Source organism: Nanorana parkeri, unplaced genomic scaffold (assembly GCF_000935625.1).
Source record: "Nanorana parkeri isolate BGI_ZX_2015 unplaced genomic scaffold, ASM93562v1 scaffold98, whole genome shotgun sequence".
Classification (NCBI taxonomy): Eukaryota; Metazoa; Chordata; class Amphibia; order Anura; family Dicroglossidae; genus Nanorana; species Nanorana parkeri.
In genome coordinates this window covers 2099013-2118977 of record NW_017306366.1, presented here as the reverse complement: position 1 = coordinate 2118977, position 19965 = coordinate 2099013, and the positions used below count along the sequence as shown (strand labels likewise).

At 40.5% G+C, this 19965-nt stretch overlaps 1 protein-coding gene across 1 annotated transcript in view; it reads left to right on the top strand.

The window, feature by feature from the left end:
• Positions 1–421: 421 nt before the first annotated feature.
• The window catches only part of SLC24A1 (solute carrier family 24 member 1), a 49518-nt gene continuing 29974 nt past the window's right edge, over positions 422–19965 (top strand). Inside the window, exons 1-4 of the mRNA XM_018552836.1 lie at positions 422–677; positions 2775–3976; positions 9958–10020; positions 12076–12184. Coding sequence (XP_018408338.1) covers positions 2954–3976; positions 9958–10020; positions 12076–12184 — 1195 coding nt within the window. The 5' untranslated portion in view covers positions 422–677; positions 2775–2953. The remainder of the gene's footprint in view (positions 678–2774; positions 3977–9957; positions 10021–12075; positions 12185–19965) is intronic.

Sequence of the window (19965 nt, the reverse complement as noted above, 5' to 3'; positions counted from 1 at the left end):
AATTGTTCCAGCAAAGGAGGGTCGGGATGGGCAGAGAGCAATACAAAGATACCTGGTGTGTATTCATTTTATATCCTCTTGGGACTTTTAAGATATACTGTACATTGCACTGTTACATAGTTACATAGTATTTGAGGTTGAAAAAAGATACAAGTCCATCAAGTTCAACCTTTGTGTGTGTGTGTTTGTTTGTTGTGCGTGTGTATAAGAGTCCCTGTGTGGTCTAGTATTTAAGTGTACCTGCATGGTACATTGCCAGTTTTGGCATTTCTGTAATGTTTGGAAATGTTTTAAGGCAGATTTCCCCTTTAAAGTGTTCCAGTGTGATTTTAATCTTTTTGATAAAACCTAACCAAACTTAGCACAGAAAACATTTTACTAAAAGATTCCTCTCTCTTCCTCCCACATACAGCAGCTTCTCTCCTGGGAGCAAGGAAAGTACAGTGTTGCTGTATAATCTCCTTAATGCTGCAGGTATTAGTGTGGATTGGACAGTGCGCTTGCCGTGTGTCCTTCATACCTGACCCTCAGCAGACTTTAACTGGTGCAGATTTGCTGGTGATGGGGACACTTCTGTTGCCTTCTCCTTAGTCCACCTCTCCTGCCCGTGCTTCATGTATCCTAAAGACTAAGGGGCGAATGCTTCCCCCAAACAGCGTTCCTCCTCTTCTCATCAGGTATGTTTCAGATGCTACAAGAGGGTCATACATGTTACGCTTAATTGCATGTTAAGCAACTTAGCTGATGATGGTAGAATAAGCGTGGCCATATCCTCTAGATAAATGGACTTGATGTCATAATCATCATGTATTTTTTTCCTAAGAATGCAGTAACCTACTTTGTATATGACATTGGGTCTTATAAAGGTTTGCGCATATTCATATTCTGAGAATCGTTTTGTAATAGTGGAAAAACTGCTGCGAATAGAATTATTGAGCATGTATGTGATAAATAAGAAGGTTATTCTAATGTCCTAGAGCCCTTACCACCAAATAATGGATGGCTTGATATAACCTCAATGTTTTCTATCATGGGAATTTTTTTGTCATTTTTTTTTTAAATTACCATTCAAATCAGTCATTTTGCAAAGGGCAAGTTTTTTTTACTTACCAATAGCTTTCTAATTCTGACATAATGCAAGCAATACTAAGGGTGACATTTCAGTCCAATTAGAACGGAAGTCAGGGAACAGATAAGCTGAACCAGGAAGTTTTTTTCTTTCAGTATGTTTGGTATCATGCCTCACCATATACAGTTTTCATGAGCAATTTTTTGTGATTCTATCTGGTTATTTAGCTGGAGATCTGTTAGGCTGTTGGGTTGCCTATCAGGTCTATCAGATCGGTGAATTGACTCATACATCATGCAGACGACGCAGCTGCTAATTGCAAGGCAGTGGTTTGGTGTTGTCAGCCTGAAACATGAAGTGCTGTTAGTGGCAGGATCTCTAGTTAAGTAGTTTTGTAACAGATTAACAAATGCTTGAAGAAGAACTCCAGGCAAAAGTTTTCTTACCCCTTGCAGTGGGGCTATCCCCACACTGTAAGGCCGCTTTCCCACAAGCATCATCAGTTCAATCAAGGTTCACAGATACAAAAAATCTGATGAAAATGAAATCAGTTCACATCAGTTTGCACATCTGTTGTCAGTTCAGTTTACATCAGTTTTGGACTTTTTGTTATTATGGTAAATTCCCATGATTCTTTGCTTTCCCCCAGCATGCATTGAGCTTTACGACATCAGTCCCAAAAAATGGACGTAACCTGAACTGATGTATACTGATCATCAGTTTACATGTGGTTACATCAGTCCCGGTCAGTCAAAACGGAGAGCTGATCTGTCTTAAATTGCGGACCTCAACTGTCACTGATGTAAGCTGATGGTCATCAGTTTTCATCCGCACTGCCATAAAGCATAGAGATTCATTGTTGTCTGTTTTTCATCTGCAAACAGAGGGTTGAAAATCTGACAACCAAATTAAAACAGTGAAAACTGCAATAAATCGGAACCAGGGCCGGTGTTAGACCTAGGCAAGACCAGCTACGTGCACCCCCCAGCCCCAGTTGTCTCTTACTATCTCTCCTCTGCTCAGTGGGCGGGTGCAATATCAAATGCAAATAAATAATATCTGAAACTGTAGTTATTTTTGATGATTTGGGTTTTAGTCGTGAGAATACGACTATATTAAAGTGGGCTGCCTAGAATTTAGCTCTTAGGGTAATTTCAGTAGACTCTTCAAAGTTATAAAACATATACAGGGTTATTCACAAAAGGGTGAAGAGTTTGGAAAAGGTCGAAGAAGTGAACAATCTAGGCCAAAATAGCTGATTTGGAAAAATTCTCCAATTCAGCTCCCTTTCCAGTTCAGTTATGTTGTCCCACATTGTTCACTTTTCCTGCCTTCTCCAAACTCTTCACCCTTTTCTGAATAACCCTGATAGTTTTATGAATTGCATTCTGAAGAAGTTTGACGAGTAGTTTTGCTCTCTTAGCACAAGTTACCTGCTCCTCCAGCATTTTAGGCCCCATTTTTTGTTATGTGATCTGAACAGTGGTGCGTTCGAACCTATAGCGACCCAGGCGGCCCGCACGGCATCAGGGGGGTGTCCTGGCCGGGCCCCCCTGGGCCCGGGTCCCACAGCGGCCGCCTGGGTCGCTATGGCTATTGTTACGCCACTGATCATGGTATGAATTTGAAATACATGGAGAGGATCGAATTGATTAAATAATTTAAACCTGAATTGTGCTAATTACCTTTTTGATTTTCTTTTTAGGCTTTTCTGGGATGCCCAACGGAACCCTCCAAATTTAGCAAATAGCGCACAAGGCCAAGCCAAAAATGAAGCACAAGCATAGGATAATACCCAGCAGCATCTTTCCATAGGTGACAAATAATTTTGTGCAAAGCAAAAGCTTTTTCTGGCTCTTGCTCCTTTAGCCAGGCTAGGCTGTAATGATGCATCTACACAGGAGAAAAAGACTGCAGCTGAACCGAATCTTCTTTATAGTTTGTGTGATGTTCCTTTGCTCCCTTTACCAGCTATCAGTTGATCAAAAGATGAATTTAGAACCTTGGCCAGAGACAAATTTGGAAAATCCTAGTTCAGTGAAGGATGAAGAAGCAGACATGACCATGAAAGTGTCTGCTAGAGAAGTATTAAACCATACTACCAGCACCACCACCAGCACCACCAGCACAACCACCAGCACCACCAGCAGCACTACCACCTCTACTTCAGTCATAACTACAGATAACGTAACAGAAAGGACCAAAACCAGGCACTGTATTTTCGTGGACCCAGATCCCATTACACCCATTATTAAACCAAGAACCACTACTCCTGTTTCAACAACCACCAACAAACCCACCAGACCTCCATTACCTCATGCAAAAGGAGAGTATCCTAAGGATGTGTTCAACATCGAGCAACGTAGAAATGGCTGGGTGGCGCTTCACATCTTTGGTATGATGTATGTATTTGTGGCCTTGGCCATTGTCTGCGATGAGTTCTTTGTTCCAGCATTGGGAGTCATCACAGAAAAGCTTCAGATTTCCGAGGATGTGGCTGGTGCCACGTTTATGGCAGCTGGTGGCTCTGCACCTGAACTTTTCACCTCCCTGATTGGGGTGTTTATTTCCCACAGCAATGTTGGTATTGGAACTATCGTGGGCTCTGCTGTCTTTAACATCTTGTTCGTAATTGGAACTTGTGCCCTTTTCTCCAGGGAGATCCTCTACCTTACATGGTGGCCTCTGTTTAGAGATGTGTCATTTTATATTCTCGATTTGATAATGCTGATCATCTTCTTCCTTGATAACTTCATCCTCTGGTGGGAGAGCGCTTTACTCCTCAGTGCCTACTGTCTGTATGTCATTTTCATGAAGTTCAACACCCAGCTGGAGGGCTGGATGAAGTCACAGCTTTTAAAAAGGAAGCGACTTGTAAAAGTTATGGCGCTGGAAGACACAACCAAGGTTTGTATATATAACGAATGTTAATCACACACATATTGTAGATTTATGGTTTGTTTTACGTGCTGCCTGTGAAAGAAACTTCTATTGGGTAAGGAAATTAATTCTCGCTAACTATTAACCCCTTCATGACTGAGGCCTTTTTTCATTTTTTGCACCTATGTTATATTCCACATTTTAGGCCTGAAAATTACTTTAAACCCCCACACATTATATATTTTCTGAATGCCAAGACCCTATACAATATCATGGTGGTAGTTGCAAATTTTTATGTTGCGCAATATTAGCGCAACTCCTTATTAAACCCCAAAAGTTAGTGATACATTTAATTAAATGCCCCAAAACACAACAAAATACCCATTTTATGAATGAAATATAAAAGATGAGGTTACAACGAGTAAAACGATACCCAACATGCCAAGTTTACAAATTGCGTGCGTCCGTGAAACGGCGAAAAACTGCAGTACCCCAAAAAGTCCACAGAAGACGCTTTAAAAGCCCCCACAGGTCATCAATTTAGAGATACCCCAAAATACTGGCCCTAGAATTATTGCTCTCACTCCGGCGTGCACGGCGATACCCAACATGTGTAGCGCGTTCGTCGTTTTCATACGTAGGCGCACCCGACGCGTGTTTATGTGGCGACGAGCGAGCTCGCGGGGGCGGGGACTTTTAAAAAATTTTAATTATTATTATTAGATTTATTTGATTTGATTTTAATTTTAAAAACAGTTTTTTGGGTTTTTTTTTACTTTATTTTGACTGCTATCACATGGGGGGGCTTACAAGCCCCCCATGTGATAGCAGATGGTGGTGACAGGTACTCTTTAAGGTGATGCTGGGGGTCCAAAAGACCCTCAGTGTCACCTTTACAGTAGAAATAAGCTATTGAAGTGCAGATCGCACTTCAATAGCTTATAACTGGGCTGCAGGAGCCCAGAACTGACAGCCCAGGGACCGGAAGTGATGCAATCTGCATCGCTCCCGGTCCCATAGAACGGGGAGGGGATCGATGAACGGAAGTTCGTCGACCTCCTCCCCAGCTCCCCGCGGACACCAAGGACGCCGGTCCAGGGCCCGTAGGAGGGGCAACGGAGATCGCTTCTGTTGTAAAGCCGACAGTCGGCTCTACAAGTTTAAACAGACTCCCGGCGGCAAAAGTCGCCGGGAGTCTGTTTAAACAGCCCCGATGCTGGCGACGTACACTGTACGTCGTCAGCCACGAAGGGGTTAAAGCTTTTTTTTAACCTGAAATGTATTGATCATCTGAATATGCCTTGAAGTACTTTTTATACATCTGTAACTACATGTGTTAAGATGCCAAACATATTGGCTAAATCACAACTCCTGGATGAACTTTTCAATTTAAAAAGAATTGGAAAAGGTTAGAACATCTATAAATGTTTTCATTAATGTGTTTTTTGGAACTTCTTACACAAGCTCACAGAGAAACACAAGCACACAGTCTGATATGCATGCTGCACATGGCTTGGCTAAAACAGGAAGGAAGCCACAGCTTTATTCTCTACCTTATTCAATACAACAGAGACTATACCATAGATATAACAGAACACTGCCATCTAGTGACCAAAATTCAATACTGCAGGAGTTATTGCTATAAACACAGTAATGTGTATTCTAACAGTGTTTCCATTTGGGAAATTTAGCCTTACTTCCTGCGCCCCCATCACAGAGATACAATCATTTTTAAAGCAAGAAAAAAAACGTGAAAAGAAGGGGTCCCTGTAAAGAGAATAGTTTATGCCTTTCTTATCCTGCTAAGCCAAGTACTTCTAGGAGTGATGGATGTCTGGTCCTCCTCTGTGCTTTGTGATTTGATCTGCTGATGCTTGTATTACCATAAGACACAACAGTGACATATGGGCTGACAAATCGAACCACAGTGTGCAACGGGGTACTAGGCATTCACACCTGGAAATGTGGACAGGTAAATATTAAAGTGCATGTAAACCCTAACAATGAATGTTTCTTATTTCCTCCCTTTTGGGTCGGTTAAATATACACTTAAAAGCATCTTGTGATATCTATTTAATAATGGCAACTAAGAAACCTGTGGGTCCTGCCAAAAAAATCTTGTGAGCTGATAACTTCCTGCACTCTCTGCTGCACTCTTATCAGTTACATTGTTCCCAGCTATGGAACAAAAGAGAGCGCCTCCATAGTGTAAAAATTTTATTTAATAGTAGAAAACACGCAGCTCTAAGGCTGTACTTACAACAGTTCAGTAGAATAAAAACCAGTAGAATAAGGTAATTTGATAATTTGGTAATTTGAGGTAAAACACCAGTAACCTCGATCCCTGTATTGACCAATGGTTCTGATGAAGGGGGCGTGGCCAAGAAACGCATAAACCATTTATCAATACAGGGATCGAGGTTACTGGTGTTTTACATCGCTCCAGATTCTCCCTGCCAGGGGTTCCGTCCTCTCACCTTATTCTACTGGTGTTTATTCTACCGAACTGTTGTACAAGTACAGCCTTAGAGCTGCGTGTTTTTACTATTAAATACAATTTTTACACTATGGAGGCGCTCTCTTTTGTTCCTTTTCTCATAGACTGGTGGTCCATCTAATCTGTGGGAGCTGCCTCCATCGTGTTTGCTGTATTTTTACTGCTGGGCTCTTTCTGGATTTGAAGGCGCCGGTATTGTTTTGCAATTTGTTCCCAGCTATATCTAAGGACTACAGGACACTTCTCTCCATGTCATGGAGATGAGGAAAAGGGGAGGGGTTTGTAGTCCTATATTGACAAAGCTACGCCTTCATGTATACAGTACAGTGAGTGAACATTGTCACCCTAAGACTGGATGTGTGTTAGTGGCAGGAATACTAGGTGAAAATAAAGGGAAAAAAGGAAAATGAACCACTTGATGACTTCAGTACAGCGCTGCATGACGGAATAAATGTCAGTCAAAGTACCGCAGCGCTGAATACTGAAAAATGGCCTGGATGGGAAGGGGGTTTATCACCGCGGATGTCAACTGTTTAAAAAGACACCAAACAAGCCCCCTATGTGATATCAAATTACAGTGACAGGTCCTCTTTATGGAGACATCAGAAGTCTCTAAGACCCCTAATGTCACCTAGGGACCCCCAGAGAAGCTGATGGAGCAGAGATATGTTTCACCAGCTTCTCTATAGCTTCTGTAGCCGGAGAATGACAGAGGAATGCGAAAGTGGTGTAATAAACATCACTTCCTGCATTCACAGAACGGGGAGGAGATCAGAGGGAGATTGTGTACTGACCTCCCTTCCGTTCTCCCTGCACAGAGTCACAATGCCAGTCCCAGGCCCGAACGGAGCACAGGGAGCACGGGATTGCGGCAACGGCGGTGGAGGAGAGGGGGGGGGGCTCACAAAGGTACCACATACAAGTGATCAGGTGCCTCTACTGACGCCGGACCACTTGTATATAAACACCCATCGCTGGCTGTTTCACTTTTTGACAGTTTCCCGCTCATGCGCGCCAGACAGCATGCACGAGTGGGCGCGGGCACAAAGGACGGTTTAAGATGCTCACCCGCATCTAACCACCTCCTGCTCGCCGAACGTAGCAAAATGGCCGGACTGGAGTTGGTTAAAGCAGCCATGAACAGCAGTCAGGTTTTGTTGTCGTTTGTGCCTTTGCTAGGTAAATTTCCTCCCGTGAGACAGGGTGTGTTTGGGACAGGAAGTGAGGAGAAATCTCCCAAACAGGGACACAGTCAGCAACAAAAACCTGCCAGAGCTTTAAACCCTTCATTGTGCTATCCAAATGTTAAAAAGAGTATTGGTTGGAGTTGGGCTTCAAGTAAATCTCAACAAGAACCCAGGAGCATTTGTCATATAAAGTGCACCTCACACCTCTTTGTGTACATTGATATAATACTGACCAGTTCACCACATTTTTACATTTGTGGTTTAATTGCATCACAGCTATTTGTAGAAAAAATATAATTGCAAATTCAAAGGTTCTTGTATGATATTTCAGATTTGGGCAGGTGTTGAACAACCCATTGATGATGATTTCTGCATCTAAATTCTTAAGTCCTCCCATCTGCTGCAGCCATAAGATCTCACACTTCCTCTTTGGTTTTTAACTTATTTTATGGAGAATGCAGCAGGAAAAGTAAGACTTGATAGAGAAAAGACTTTCCGTGGGTCAGTTGCACAGTTGGAATCTACTAGACTCAAGGGAGTGATTAAGTCTACCAGAATTTATCTAGAATAAAAATATCATATTTGGGTGGATTTATACTTTTAAGTGATACTAAACTCAGGAGTTAAAGGAGAACTATGAGGTGAGTGATTTCCACTCTACTTCATAGTTCGAGCCGACCTGTGACAATAAGACTGTCACATGTCAGCTCTATAGATTGGGAAGCGAGCGAACGCATACCGTTGCTTGCTCAATTTCCTATTACCTCCATGCAGAGAATGGTGACTGTCAGTCACCAACCCTTGCAGGGATTCCCTCTCCCCGCTCTGATCCTCCAGCGCTGACTGAAGGAACGGATGGGGGAGGGGGCGGGCACAGCTGGCGCTGCCTCAAGATAGGCAGAGCCAGCTGTTACTCACGCAGCTGGGTAGATCTCGACAGCATTGTCGGGATCCATCCTGGCTGCGGCGCTGTAGCTCGCTATATACTGAGCTTTGGGTCACGGGAGGAGGTTAGTATATGTCCTCCCCCGACCCTTAAGAGAACTATGAGATAAAAAGGTTACCCCATAATTCTCTTTTAAATCCTAAAAATGAATTCAAGTACCTTACCTATTAACAAAAATGTATCTTATTTGTGTATCACTCGGCTGTAGATCCTCAAATCATCTCTGAATTGGTGCTGACACTGTCCTTCCTTCTGGAGGGTGGCTACCTTTCTTCCCCATGGTTCCTGTGTGTGTTGTAAAGTAGCTCACTCCTGTGATGGACTACAATCTCAGTACAAATGAGTAATCTCTCGTTTAGTTTGCTCATTTGTATTGAGATTGTAGTCCATCACGGGAGTGAGCTTGGAGTGGTGGCTACTTTACAACACACACAGAGACCATGGGGAAGAAAAGTAGCCACTCTCCAGAAGGAAGGACAGTGTCAGCACCAATTCAGAGATGATTTGAGGATCTACAGCCGAGTGATACACAAATAAGATACATTTTTTGTTAATAGTTAATGTACTTGAATTTATTTTCAAGATCTAACTCCTGAGTTTAGAGTCACTTTAATCATGTCTGTGTCTTCCTGTCCTGGTGATAATCACTACCCCAGTTCTTGTATGGATGTCACAGGAGCAGGAAATGAGGGAAAATCTCTCCAATGGGGTCAAGGCTTCTGTCTGCCACCCTAGAAACACGTTTTAGCTGGCGTTAGACTTTAAGAAAAACTAATGAATGACAGTACATGTATTTGTCTTGGAAACATTTGCACTTGTGATTGGAGAAATTATATGTAGATATTTATTAGAGCTTCATGTTACTCAGGATTATTGAGGCAGTACATACTAAACATTTCCTGATGTATTTGAGTATTAAATATATAGGACACAAACAACTTTGTTAGCAATCTGCACTGTGATCAGTCAGCCCTCTGTAATAATTGTCATTGATTGATTTACCAGTGCTGAGGATACAAATACTGGGCAACGTGACTTTGTATTTTATATCCAAAACCATCTCATTAATCACGCCTTTTACATCTGACAGCTACCTGGCTGCCAGCTTTGTACCACTGACTGAATATGTTTAATTCCAGGAACAGTAAACTGTAAAAGATCAATAGACCATGCATAAAACTTTACCAGTATAATGTAATGTTGGGGCTTCTCTGGTGACTGCCAAGATGGTGACAGGTAAAACAAGTTTTCTTTGGTCCAGAGTATATGGCTAGACAGCACTGTGTCTTATTCTTATTGTGGCTGTTGTTTGAACATATTTGCTTAGCAAAGTTCTGACTGATGGTATTATATGGTTACTCTTCATGTCTATGTACAGAAAGGCAATGGGTCAGTGGCAGCGAATGAGCCAAAGCCACCTGAAGACAACAACAGATTAAAGGTAGGCGATCAAAGGAGTTTAATACATGCTGCTCAAATGTGTAAATCCAATTAACTGTGTTGCTAAAATGTGCTTATGCGGATGACATACTGACATCATAAAACGGGGGCCTTTACTATGCCTTACTATCTAGAAAGAGATTTTCAATTGTTTTCAGTCATAGTTGCAAACATGTTATTACTGGGAACTCTTTACCCTAAGTGGCAGTGTTCCATTTACAGTAACATCATAATGGCAATTAAGAGATTACTAGACAATGAGGATTATTTAGTCTCTGAGGCTATGCAATGACAATGCTCAGTACTGTACTAACTTTGTAATAATTGCTGTACAAATAATGACATAACATTTATATACCTGTTTTGTGCAACCTATTACTCTATTTTAGCTTTTGTCTTATCATTTTTTTACAGATGACACAAAAATGACAGTAATATACTCCTGCAAACCGTTTAAGGTCCAAAAACGAAAAGCATAAATAGGAAGAATGGACCATTGCCAATTAAATTCAACAACATCAAAAAAATGAATATTAAAACTATAACAAAGTGTTTATTTGAAGATGCTTATCTCAAAATTTTGGGATAAAATAAAATACAAAATAACAATTAAAAATGTGAAATAAAAAAAATAAATTGGCCCCTCAGGGGGCTTTTTAGTGTTCCACTCCCAGTAATAAGAGAGAAGTATACAGGGCTTGGTCTTTCATTATTTTTATTGTATGACAGCTGAATGTTAAACATACTGTATGTATATACTGTATGTGACTCTCTGCTACTTTCTTGACATTATGCTATAAACTTTAATAAAAAAAACTTACTGAAAGGGAAATAAAAAATAATTGGATTAAAAGAAGGCTACCCAGGATGTTCACCTATAAAATGTTTTCAATTACGTTTTCTAATTTAATATTAAAATCACAAAAACAGTTTAGAAATTCAACTAAAAAATTATTGTGATTATTATATCAATTATGATGCACCATTTTAAATCCTATCACTTTGATATTACTGTAATACTTGATCATTATATTGTAAAATCCCAGAAAATTACATAAGAGTATTTAAGTCAAAGCACATAATCCCCATTGTATTGTCCCAGTTATTTCATATTTTACCTTTTCGGAAATACTGAAGAATTACAGTGCTATAGTAAAGAAAGCGGTCCCTGCAGGCTCCGACAATGACCGTGCCGTGTTTCTAAACAACCTTTCCCTTCTATTTTTTTTTTTTTTTTTTTTTTTCAAAAGGTATCTTAAAATGGCATCTGCCAATTTTCCCTCTGTAGAGTTACTGGACATGCAGTTAGCTTAGTGAATAAGTGATAGAAAATAAAACTTGTATACCATCTACAAAACATTCAATTATGACAATCACCTAAAACTTGTATAAATCTATTCATGAATGTCAAAACAACTTCATTTATATAAACCAGATTGCTATTTATGCTTACCAGCCTTTTATACTGTAGCCAGCTGAGGAACATCACAAGTACCCTATTTTGCTTGCATAAACATAATAGAGAAATACTCTGGGAATACAGTTTTACCAGCTTTTTATACCAGCCAGAAGCTCACAAACCATATAAGCTCTTGGATACTCCACCTTTTCTACCCCACCATGATAGTTAGACAACCGCAAACATATTCAAGAACAATAGATGTCTTTGGCCATTAATTAACCATTAAAGAAGTAAAGTCTTAAAAGCAAATGTAACTATATCTATATCCCACTGTTCAGTGTATAATGACTCCCCATGAGGTTCTGGTAGCAAAGCAACATCATGGATGTATTTGTGTTAAATATGAGGCAAGAGCTTTTTTAGTGTACCGCTCACATTATTCCGAGATTTCAGTGGCACTTTTTAATAAAATTTTTAGTTTTATTGTGTCTGAAAACTCTGCAGTTCATTTTTGTGCTTTCAGGATATTGACCAGGACATTTAGGTCTGATAGAAATGTGGTTCATGGAAACATTTTTGAGGCTGTTATGTATAAATTGAATGAATTATGTTTTGTTTTGTTTTTATTGTAACATTTGTTCCACTTTTGTGCAGCTGAAGCCATTTCTAACCAGAGGCGGAAGCTCAGCCTCTCTGCACAATAGTACCATGCGCAGCACCATCTTCCAGCTCATGATCCATACCCTGGACCCTCTTGGAGAAGGTAAGAAAACTTCACGTGAGCACTGAGACTGATGGACCTCCAAGACTTTTAATATGACCAATCCTCTTGAGAAAACCCATCACAGTTTTTGGTTTCCCCCTGCAATTTGAGTCATAATGCTTATACAAACTGCAAGTAGAAGTTGCCTTTCACTAATAAAAAATTATGTCTAATTAAGAGAAAAAAATGTAATTTTAGTATGGACTTATAAAAAGTAACTCTTTAGGTTATCCTTGAGATAATAGATGAAGATGGTGATCATAGAAACCAATATACCATAGCAACCAAAAATCTATGTTTCTTACTAGCAACAAAACATTGATTATTGGTATATTGAGTGTTTTTATCCTTCTTCAAAGGTGATTGGGTATTTGTATGGTTACCTACTCAGGGATGACCCTCTACCTTGTTCTGGTGGTTTACCCCCATATCAGTAATATTGAACATAGCAACCACTGGTTACAGGCTGTTTGGGCTAACAAGGGTCTGTTTATTTTATCATAGGGGTTCATTTACCGAGGGCAAATAGGCTGTTCACTTTGCAAGGGGATTTTCCCCTAACTTTAATGAGTAAGGTGAATCTCTCCTCCCTTCTATCACCCAATCATGTGCAATCAAATATTTTTTTTAAAATTTTCCCTGCATTTGATTGGGTATTCTTTGCAAAGTAAAATTTTACCACATTCACCAAGCAAAGGAAAACTTCCCCTGCAAGGTGCACATTCTTTTTCAAAGTAAACAGCCTATTTGCCTTTTGTAAATCAACCCCATAAAGTGCACCATGTTTTATAAGATCTCCTTATCCTGCTGTTTGCCTTGTTGTCACAATAAGCTAGCTAAAGTGCTCTCTTTTTCCTTTTGTTTTTTTGTTTAGTACTTCGTAATTGGATTTTGAAGCTATATTATTATTATCATTATTAACTTATATAGGTTGTTTGCAGGTAATTAAAAAGCAAATCCCACATCACTTTTTCCCAGTGTGCTGAACATTATTATTATTATTATATTATGCTACATGTTGGTGTCATAGGGAGCGTTTGACATGGTTGATCAGCATTCTCTATTTGGGATAGTAGGGTTTTTTTTTTTTATTTCTTGATAATCAAAAGAACATCTAGATCAGGGGTGCCCACAATTTTTTGTGTTAAGAGCTACTTTTCAAATGATGAGCTACATGAGATCTACCAACCAAAAAAAAAAACCCTCCTCGCTCTCTCTCCCATGGCTGTCTCTCCTTACTCTCTCTCCTGGCTGTCTCTCCTTGCTCTCTCCCCTGGCTGTCTCTCCTCTCTCTCTTTCCTGGCTGTCTCTCCTTGCTCTCTCCCCTGTATGTCTCTCCCCACTCTCTCTCCTGGCTCACCTTGCTGTATTTTGCAAACCGTGCAGTGCAACAGGCTGTCTAAATTAATATTCTTTGATGTAATAGATAGCACTTCAGCCACCACTATCCACCAGAAAGGTTTCAGGGAGCTTGGCTCAGCAGACTCAGGTTAATAGGTAATCATGGGTGCACAGCTAAATAAATATACCAAAATGGAATAAAGGGGCCGCCATTCACACCCTTCGTGATCTACCAGCATCCGCTTTGAGAGCTACTGGTAGATCACGATCTACCTAATGGGCACCCCTGATCTAGATCTTTTGTCTAAGCCCAAGACCCATTTTTGAGCCTGTAACCTTTCCAATTTATGAAATATAGAAGCTCACCCTGAGAAACGCTGAAATGCAGCATTTGATTAACTTCATATCTCAGCATCTAATACGTAACATTTCTTAGATAATAAGAAGTAAACTGCAGACTCCAGATTGCCCATGGAGCGGACCTTCACTGAAAGGAGGTGTTTGTAAAAGAATGTTTTTGTTGCCAGGGATTCTATACTGAAAGATAACTGCACCTGGGACGACTGACTTAACCAAAGGATCAGGTCAATAAAGTACAGAGGCCTTTATATCTAAAGGCCTGAAATGCTACCACTGGCTAAACATTATTGTGAATAGTTGCTGTCTGGTGAGAGAGGCACCAGTGTTAAAGCACTTAGTGTTAAAGTGGACCATTTACCCCTTTCACTTAAAAGATCACATCAGCATGCAGCTCTGCATACTGACATGAAATCATCTTACATTCATTAGTTAAACATTTTATCTTTTAGTTACAACTACTCTTTTCCCACTTCCTGGTTGATTGAGACACTGGTGACGTGGCCCTGGCCTTACAGATGTATCCTGGGAAGGCTACATCACCAGTGCCTTCCTAAAAATCTCATCTGTAAACTGTTGGGTGGGCTCTGCAGGATCTCCGGTGGGTCCAGAGTCTAGTGTGTTGCTTAGTCCAGAATCTAGTGCATTGCTTAGTCCAGAGTCTAGTCATTGCTTAGTCCAGGGTCTAGTGCATTGCTTGGTCCAGAGTCCAATCTGTTGCTTAGTCCAGAGTCCAGTGCGAGGCTTAGTCCAGAATCTAGTGCATAGCTTAGTCCAGAGTCTAGTCATTGCTTAGTTCAGAGTCTAGTGCATTGCTTAGTCCAGAGTCTAGTGCATTGCTTAGTCCAGAGTCTAATGCATTGCTTAGTCCAGAGTCTAGTGCATTGCTTAGTCCAGAGTCTAGTGCGTTGCTTAGTCCAGAGTCTAGTGCGTTGCTTAGTCCAGAGTCTAGTGCGTTGCTTAGTCCAGAGTCTAGTGCATTGCTTAGTCCAGAGTCCAATGCGTTGCTTGGTCCAGAGTCCAATTCATATACTGTTCTGCATTGCTGTATAATGTATATACAGCACCCCCACCTCCACCCCCCGGGAGGGAGGGCCCAGGATAAAATCTTGCACCAGGACCCTTTATTCCTTAGGTCCGCCTCTGCATGCAAGAACCTGTGAAAGTATACAATTGAAGATGCTGCTATGGGATAAATAGCTATTGGAATCAACAGAACAGGAGGTGGAGGTGACAACAACCCATGGCATATGGTTCATTTGATCTTGTTTAGCGTCTTGATGTTATAGACATGCAAATAGACGCTGCGAGGTGCCAAGCATATGAGTTGGATCTAAGCAAACTGTCAGGAGCAGTTTGGGGCTTCTGCATCACCAGTGGATAGCATAGGCTCCCCCTGGACACAAGGCCTAAACAGAATATAATCTCAAAGCTGGAGCCCTTGTAATGGGGACTTGTTATTGCTGTATCATGCCCTCAGGTTACGGTCATCATCTTTGTTCTTGTAAAAAGCATGACCATGGTGTTAAAGATGGGGAGATAGTGAGTACTATGGATTACTATTTTTCTGTTATTTTCTAACCCCAGATTAGTAACAGAGGATCAGGCACTGCACAGTGGGGAACCATGTCTTTTCCAATACAGTTTTATAGCAATGATCAGCTATGTGGTGGGAAGGAAGTAGTTGTTTTTACTGTCATTTAGACTTTAATGTTTTTTGCTATGTTTGCAGAGAGTGAGAGAGCTTCATAAAAGCCTTGATCTATTTTTGCGGCCTTCTCTCTGATCTGTCATTGCAGGTGACTTATGAGCTGACACATCTGGTGAATGTATGTTAAGGGCCCAATAATAGTTGTTTTCAGAGTCATCTTTACATACTTATTTTTTTAGCGATCTGGATCTATCTGGAATAATCTAATAATAGCACAGATCTCTATCCCCTGCTGACTAGGGTACTCTGGTACTGCATTAGTTGATAATTAAATATTAAATGACATTATTCTTGGCCGAACAGCCAAGATGTAGATAGCATGCAGAAGGTTTAGAAACCCTTGACAAGTTTTTTTTGTAATTGCTCTAATCAAGAAAAGTTTACCTCACTGAGTGTGTGGTCACTAGGACAGGAAGTCAGCAGAATATCCCCAATTGAAAAACAGAAAATTCCTTTTTAGCACAATGGGTAAGAAAACCTCTGACTGAGTGAATTCAGTTTCTGCGTATTCAGATTGATAGGAAGTGTAGAGCAATGGTCCCAACAGGCACACATGTACCAAAAAAAAATAAATGAGAAAGGCTCTAAATGTTTCTGGTTCACCACAAAAAAAAACCCCAAACCTTTGGCTAGTGTTAAAGTTGAAAGTGTGCTTTAATTAAACTACTAGAGAAACTACTAAAGAGTAAATGTGTTGGTTTTCTAACAGGTTTTAGGTAGAAAGGAAATGTCATATGTTGACTTCCCGCTTTACAATTTTCAATCCGGCTTAATTATTATATTTCTCAAACTTGACAGATTTCTCAAAGCTGAACTCTAGGCAGAAAAAGACACAAATATTGCTGCTGTGTAATAATTAAAGCATCATAAATAGATATTTTTAAATGCAAGAAATACAATTACCTGAATGTGACCTGTTATCAGCTTCTTAAATTCCCACTACAGCAGAGCTGGGGTGTGAAATGAAGAAGCAGCACATCAGTTACATAGTTACATAGTATTTGAGGTTGAATAAAGACATTAGTCCATCAAGTCCAACCTATTAGGATCTCATTCTAGGAGTACCCGTACCCCTGTATATTACGGTCCCTTAAGAAATCGTCCAAAAGTTTCTTGAACAATTCCACATTATTTGCTGAAATCACCGCCTGTGGCAGTGAGTTCCAGACCTTATAGGCAGGAACGGTCTTTCCTGAACCCGTGCTGATTGTCATTAACTATCCCGTTTTCCTGAACAAATTCTACCAGATAATCCTTTATTATGCCCTCTAGCATTTTACAAACTACCGATGTTAGACTGACCGGCCTATAGTTCCCAGTTTGGCACCTTGCCCCCTTTTTGAATATTGGGACTACCGTAGCCCTCCGCCAATCACTGGGGATCCTACCAGTCATTAAGGAGTCCTTAAAAATGAGGATTAATGGTCTAGTTATAACCTGGCTTAATTCCTTAAGTACCTTGGGGTGCAGGTTATCCGGACCCACTGCTTTGTTTGCATTGAGCATTTTAAGTCTTTGTTGTATACTGGTTTCTGTCAACCACTGGGGTATATTTTGAGTTAAACTGGGAGTTTTATCATGTGTGTCAAACCCGTTTCCCTCCCGAGTGTATACTGAGGAGAAAAAAGCGTTCAGCGCCTAAGCTGTTCACGTACTGACAAGAAGCATTTTGATAGGAGGAGAAAAGAATGACGGAAGATGAGCTCATCACTGTGCTGCTTCTTCTTTCACTGTCCAATAACAGGCTGGGGGTGGGTCCAGGACGACCTGGTCACAGAGGAAGGGGGTTGAATGATGCTGACCATCAGACTAGAGCTGCAACAGTTAATCGATTCAGTCGATTAAAATCGACGATTGAAAACGTTCTCAACGTTTTCGATCGCCGATTCGTCGGCTATCGATTGATTAGCCTGTTCGGGGCTCCACACGCGACCTGAGCCACACGTCACACGCTGTGCCCACCGCACAGGACACTGAAGCTGCGCACGCTGCTGCTCTTCTTCCTTGCCGTGAGCTCCCTCACTCGTCGCTGGCTCGCCGACAATTAAGGGCCCACCGTCATTCAAGGTAAGTCACTCGGGATACCTTTTTAATGTTAAATATCAAATCTGTGCTTTTCCCAGCAATAGTACATTATACAGGGTGTTTAATGTATTATTACTGGGGTTTGTTGTTCCTCTATAGCTGGTGGTATTCTGCATTGTGCCGCTGTATAATGTACTATTGCTGGCATTTGTTGTATTCCTTTATAACTGGTCAGTGGTATTCTGCATTGCACCATATAATCATTATACAGCGCAATGCAGAATGGCACCAGCTATAGAGGACTACAAATCCCAGCAATAATAAATTATACAATGCAATGGAGAATAACACCATCTATAGAGGAATACATCAGATCCCAGCAATAATACATTATAATATTTTATATATATAATACATTATATACAGCGCAATGCAGAATACCACAGAGGAGGAGGACTACAAATCCCAGCAATAGTACATTATAGTATAATGTACTATTGCTGGCATTTGTTGTATTCCTCTATAGCTGGTGGTATTCTGCATTGCACCATATAATCATTATACAGCACACTGCAGAATACCACCAGCTATAGATGACTACAAATCCCAGCAATAATACATTATATACAGCGCAATGCAGAATAACGCCAGCTACAGAGGACTGCAAATCCTAGCAATAGTACATTATAGTATAATGTACTATTGCTGCATTCCTCTATAGCTGCTGGTATTCTGCATTGCGACGCTGTATAATGTACTATATTGCACACCACACTTTTTTTTAAACTTCCACCGCGCCCAGCTTGCTCCCGTGATGGACTACAATCTCAATACAAACTAGTAGTCCATCACTGGAGCCTTTTTTTTAAATCCGATTAACCGATTAATCTAACTTAATAATCGGCTAACTAATCGATTATGAAAATAATCGTTAGATGCAGCCCTACATCAGACAGGGGACATTTAGTGGCAGGCAGAAAAAAAGTAATGCTGACAATCCCTGAATTGAAGCTGAATATTGCAACAAGCTGGTTTTGTTTTTATAAGCTTTTAATGCAATATTAGTTTTAATTGTTCTATTAAAACTAATATTTGATTTAAGGGGAGAAGCCAGGATTCGTAGGAAGTCTTTCTTTAAAGTAGAATTGTTTGGAATTTTTCTCTACTATACAGTGACATTCTATAGTACTTATCATCCAGAAAGTGTTAAACTATGTCATTTTATATATCACCACACCCTCTAGAAAAATTTACATTCTCTTCAAATATTTTTTTAATTTATAAGATGACATAGTTAACACCCGGACTATTAATACTACACCCAGATGTCCTACCCAGCTCCTGGCAACCAGTGACATCACTGGTTGCCAGGAGCTGGGCAGGACACCGGCTAAAGCATCCCTGGTTGCTAAGAGCCAGGCAGGAAGATGTGTAAGGGCCATGCACATCTCCCTGCCTGACTCTTAACAACCAGAGTGGGCAGGGAGATGTGTATGCGGGTGGGACGCCGACCAGAGCATCCAAGGTTGCTAAGAGCCAGGCGGGGAGATCTGTATGGCCCTTGCACTTCTCCCCGCCCTGCTCTTAGCAACCTGCGATACTTCTTTCCATTCAATAGATTTGTAATACAATTTCATATACCAAATAAACTGCACAACATTTTATATTTATATCAAAGATGTAGAATTCTCGTAATAGTGACAGACAGACTTTTATTTTACATTGAGGAGAATCTTTATAACTAATGTTACACGGTAGATATTGTTACTATGTTTGTATAGTTTTATAGTGCTTGTTTCATTGCCTTCATGGATTCCCTGGCCGTAATTCAACTGACATGTAAAGACACAGCTGCAACAGTGTTGTTAAGTGAATTCTGTGTAATCAGTATAAATAAAAATGGATCAAGGTGTATTACAGGTATGGTCATCAGAGGTCTCATGATAAGGGTTAGGTGGTAGAATTTATGGATTATATGATTAGTGCAGTAATGGTAAAGTTTACGGGTACATCATTTTCTGTGCAAGGGGTCTTGAGTCAAGTCTTTTTAAATGTATCTACTGAATTATTTTTATATTTGTGATGCCAAAAAACATGGTTTCGTTGATTTCCAACTCCAAGTAAGGTAATGAGGGTTTCCAAGCTTTTACCATAACCCCTTAGTTTGCCTTAAGTTGTTTTTTTTCTGGGGTATTTGGCCAAATACTGTATAGATTATCTTATACACTCTGGTCCAAAACATGTGCCATATTCTCTGAGGTAGATGGTCTAACCCTCAAAACATGTTAGCACGGCTCTGATTACTGCCACTCCCACTGTCTTGACGTCAGATAGTACATTGTGGTGG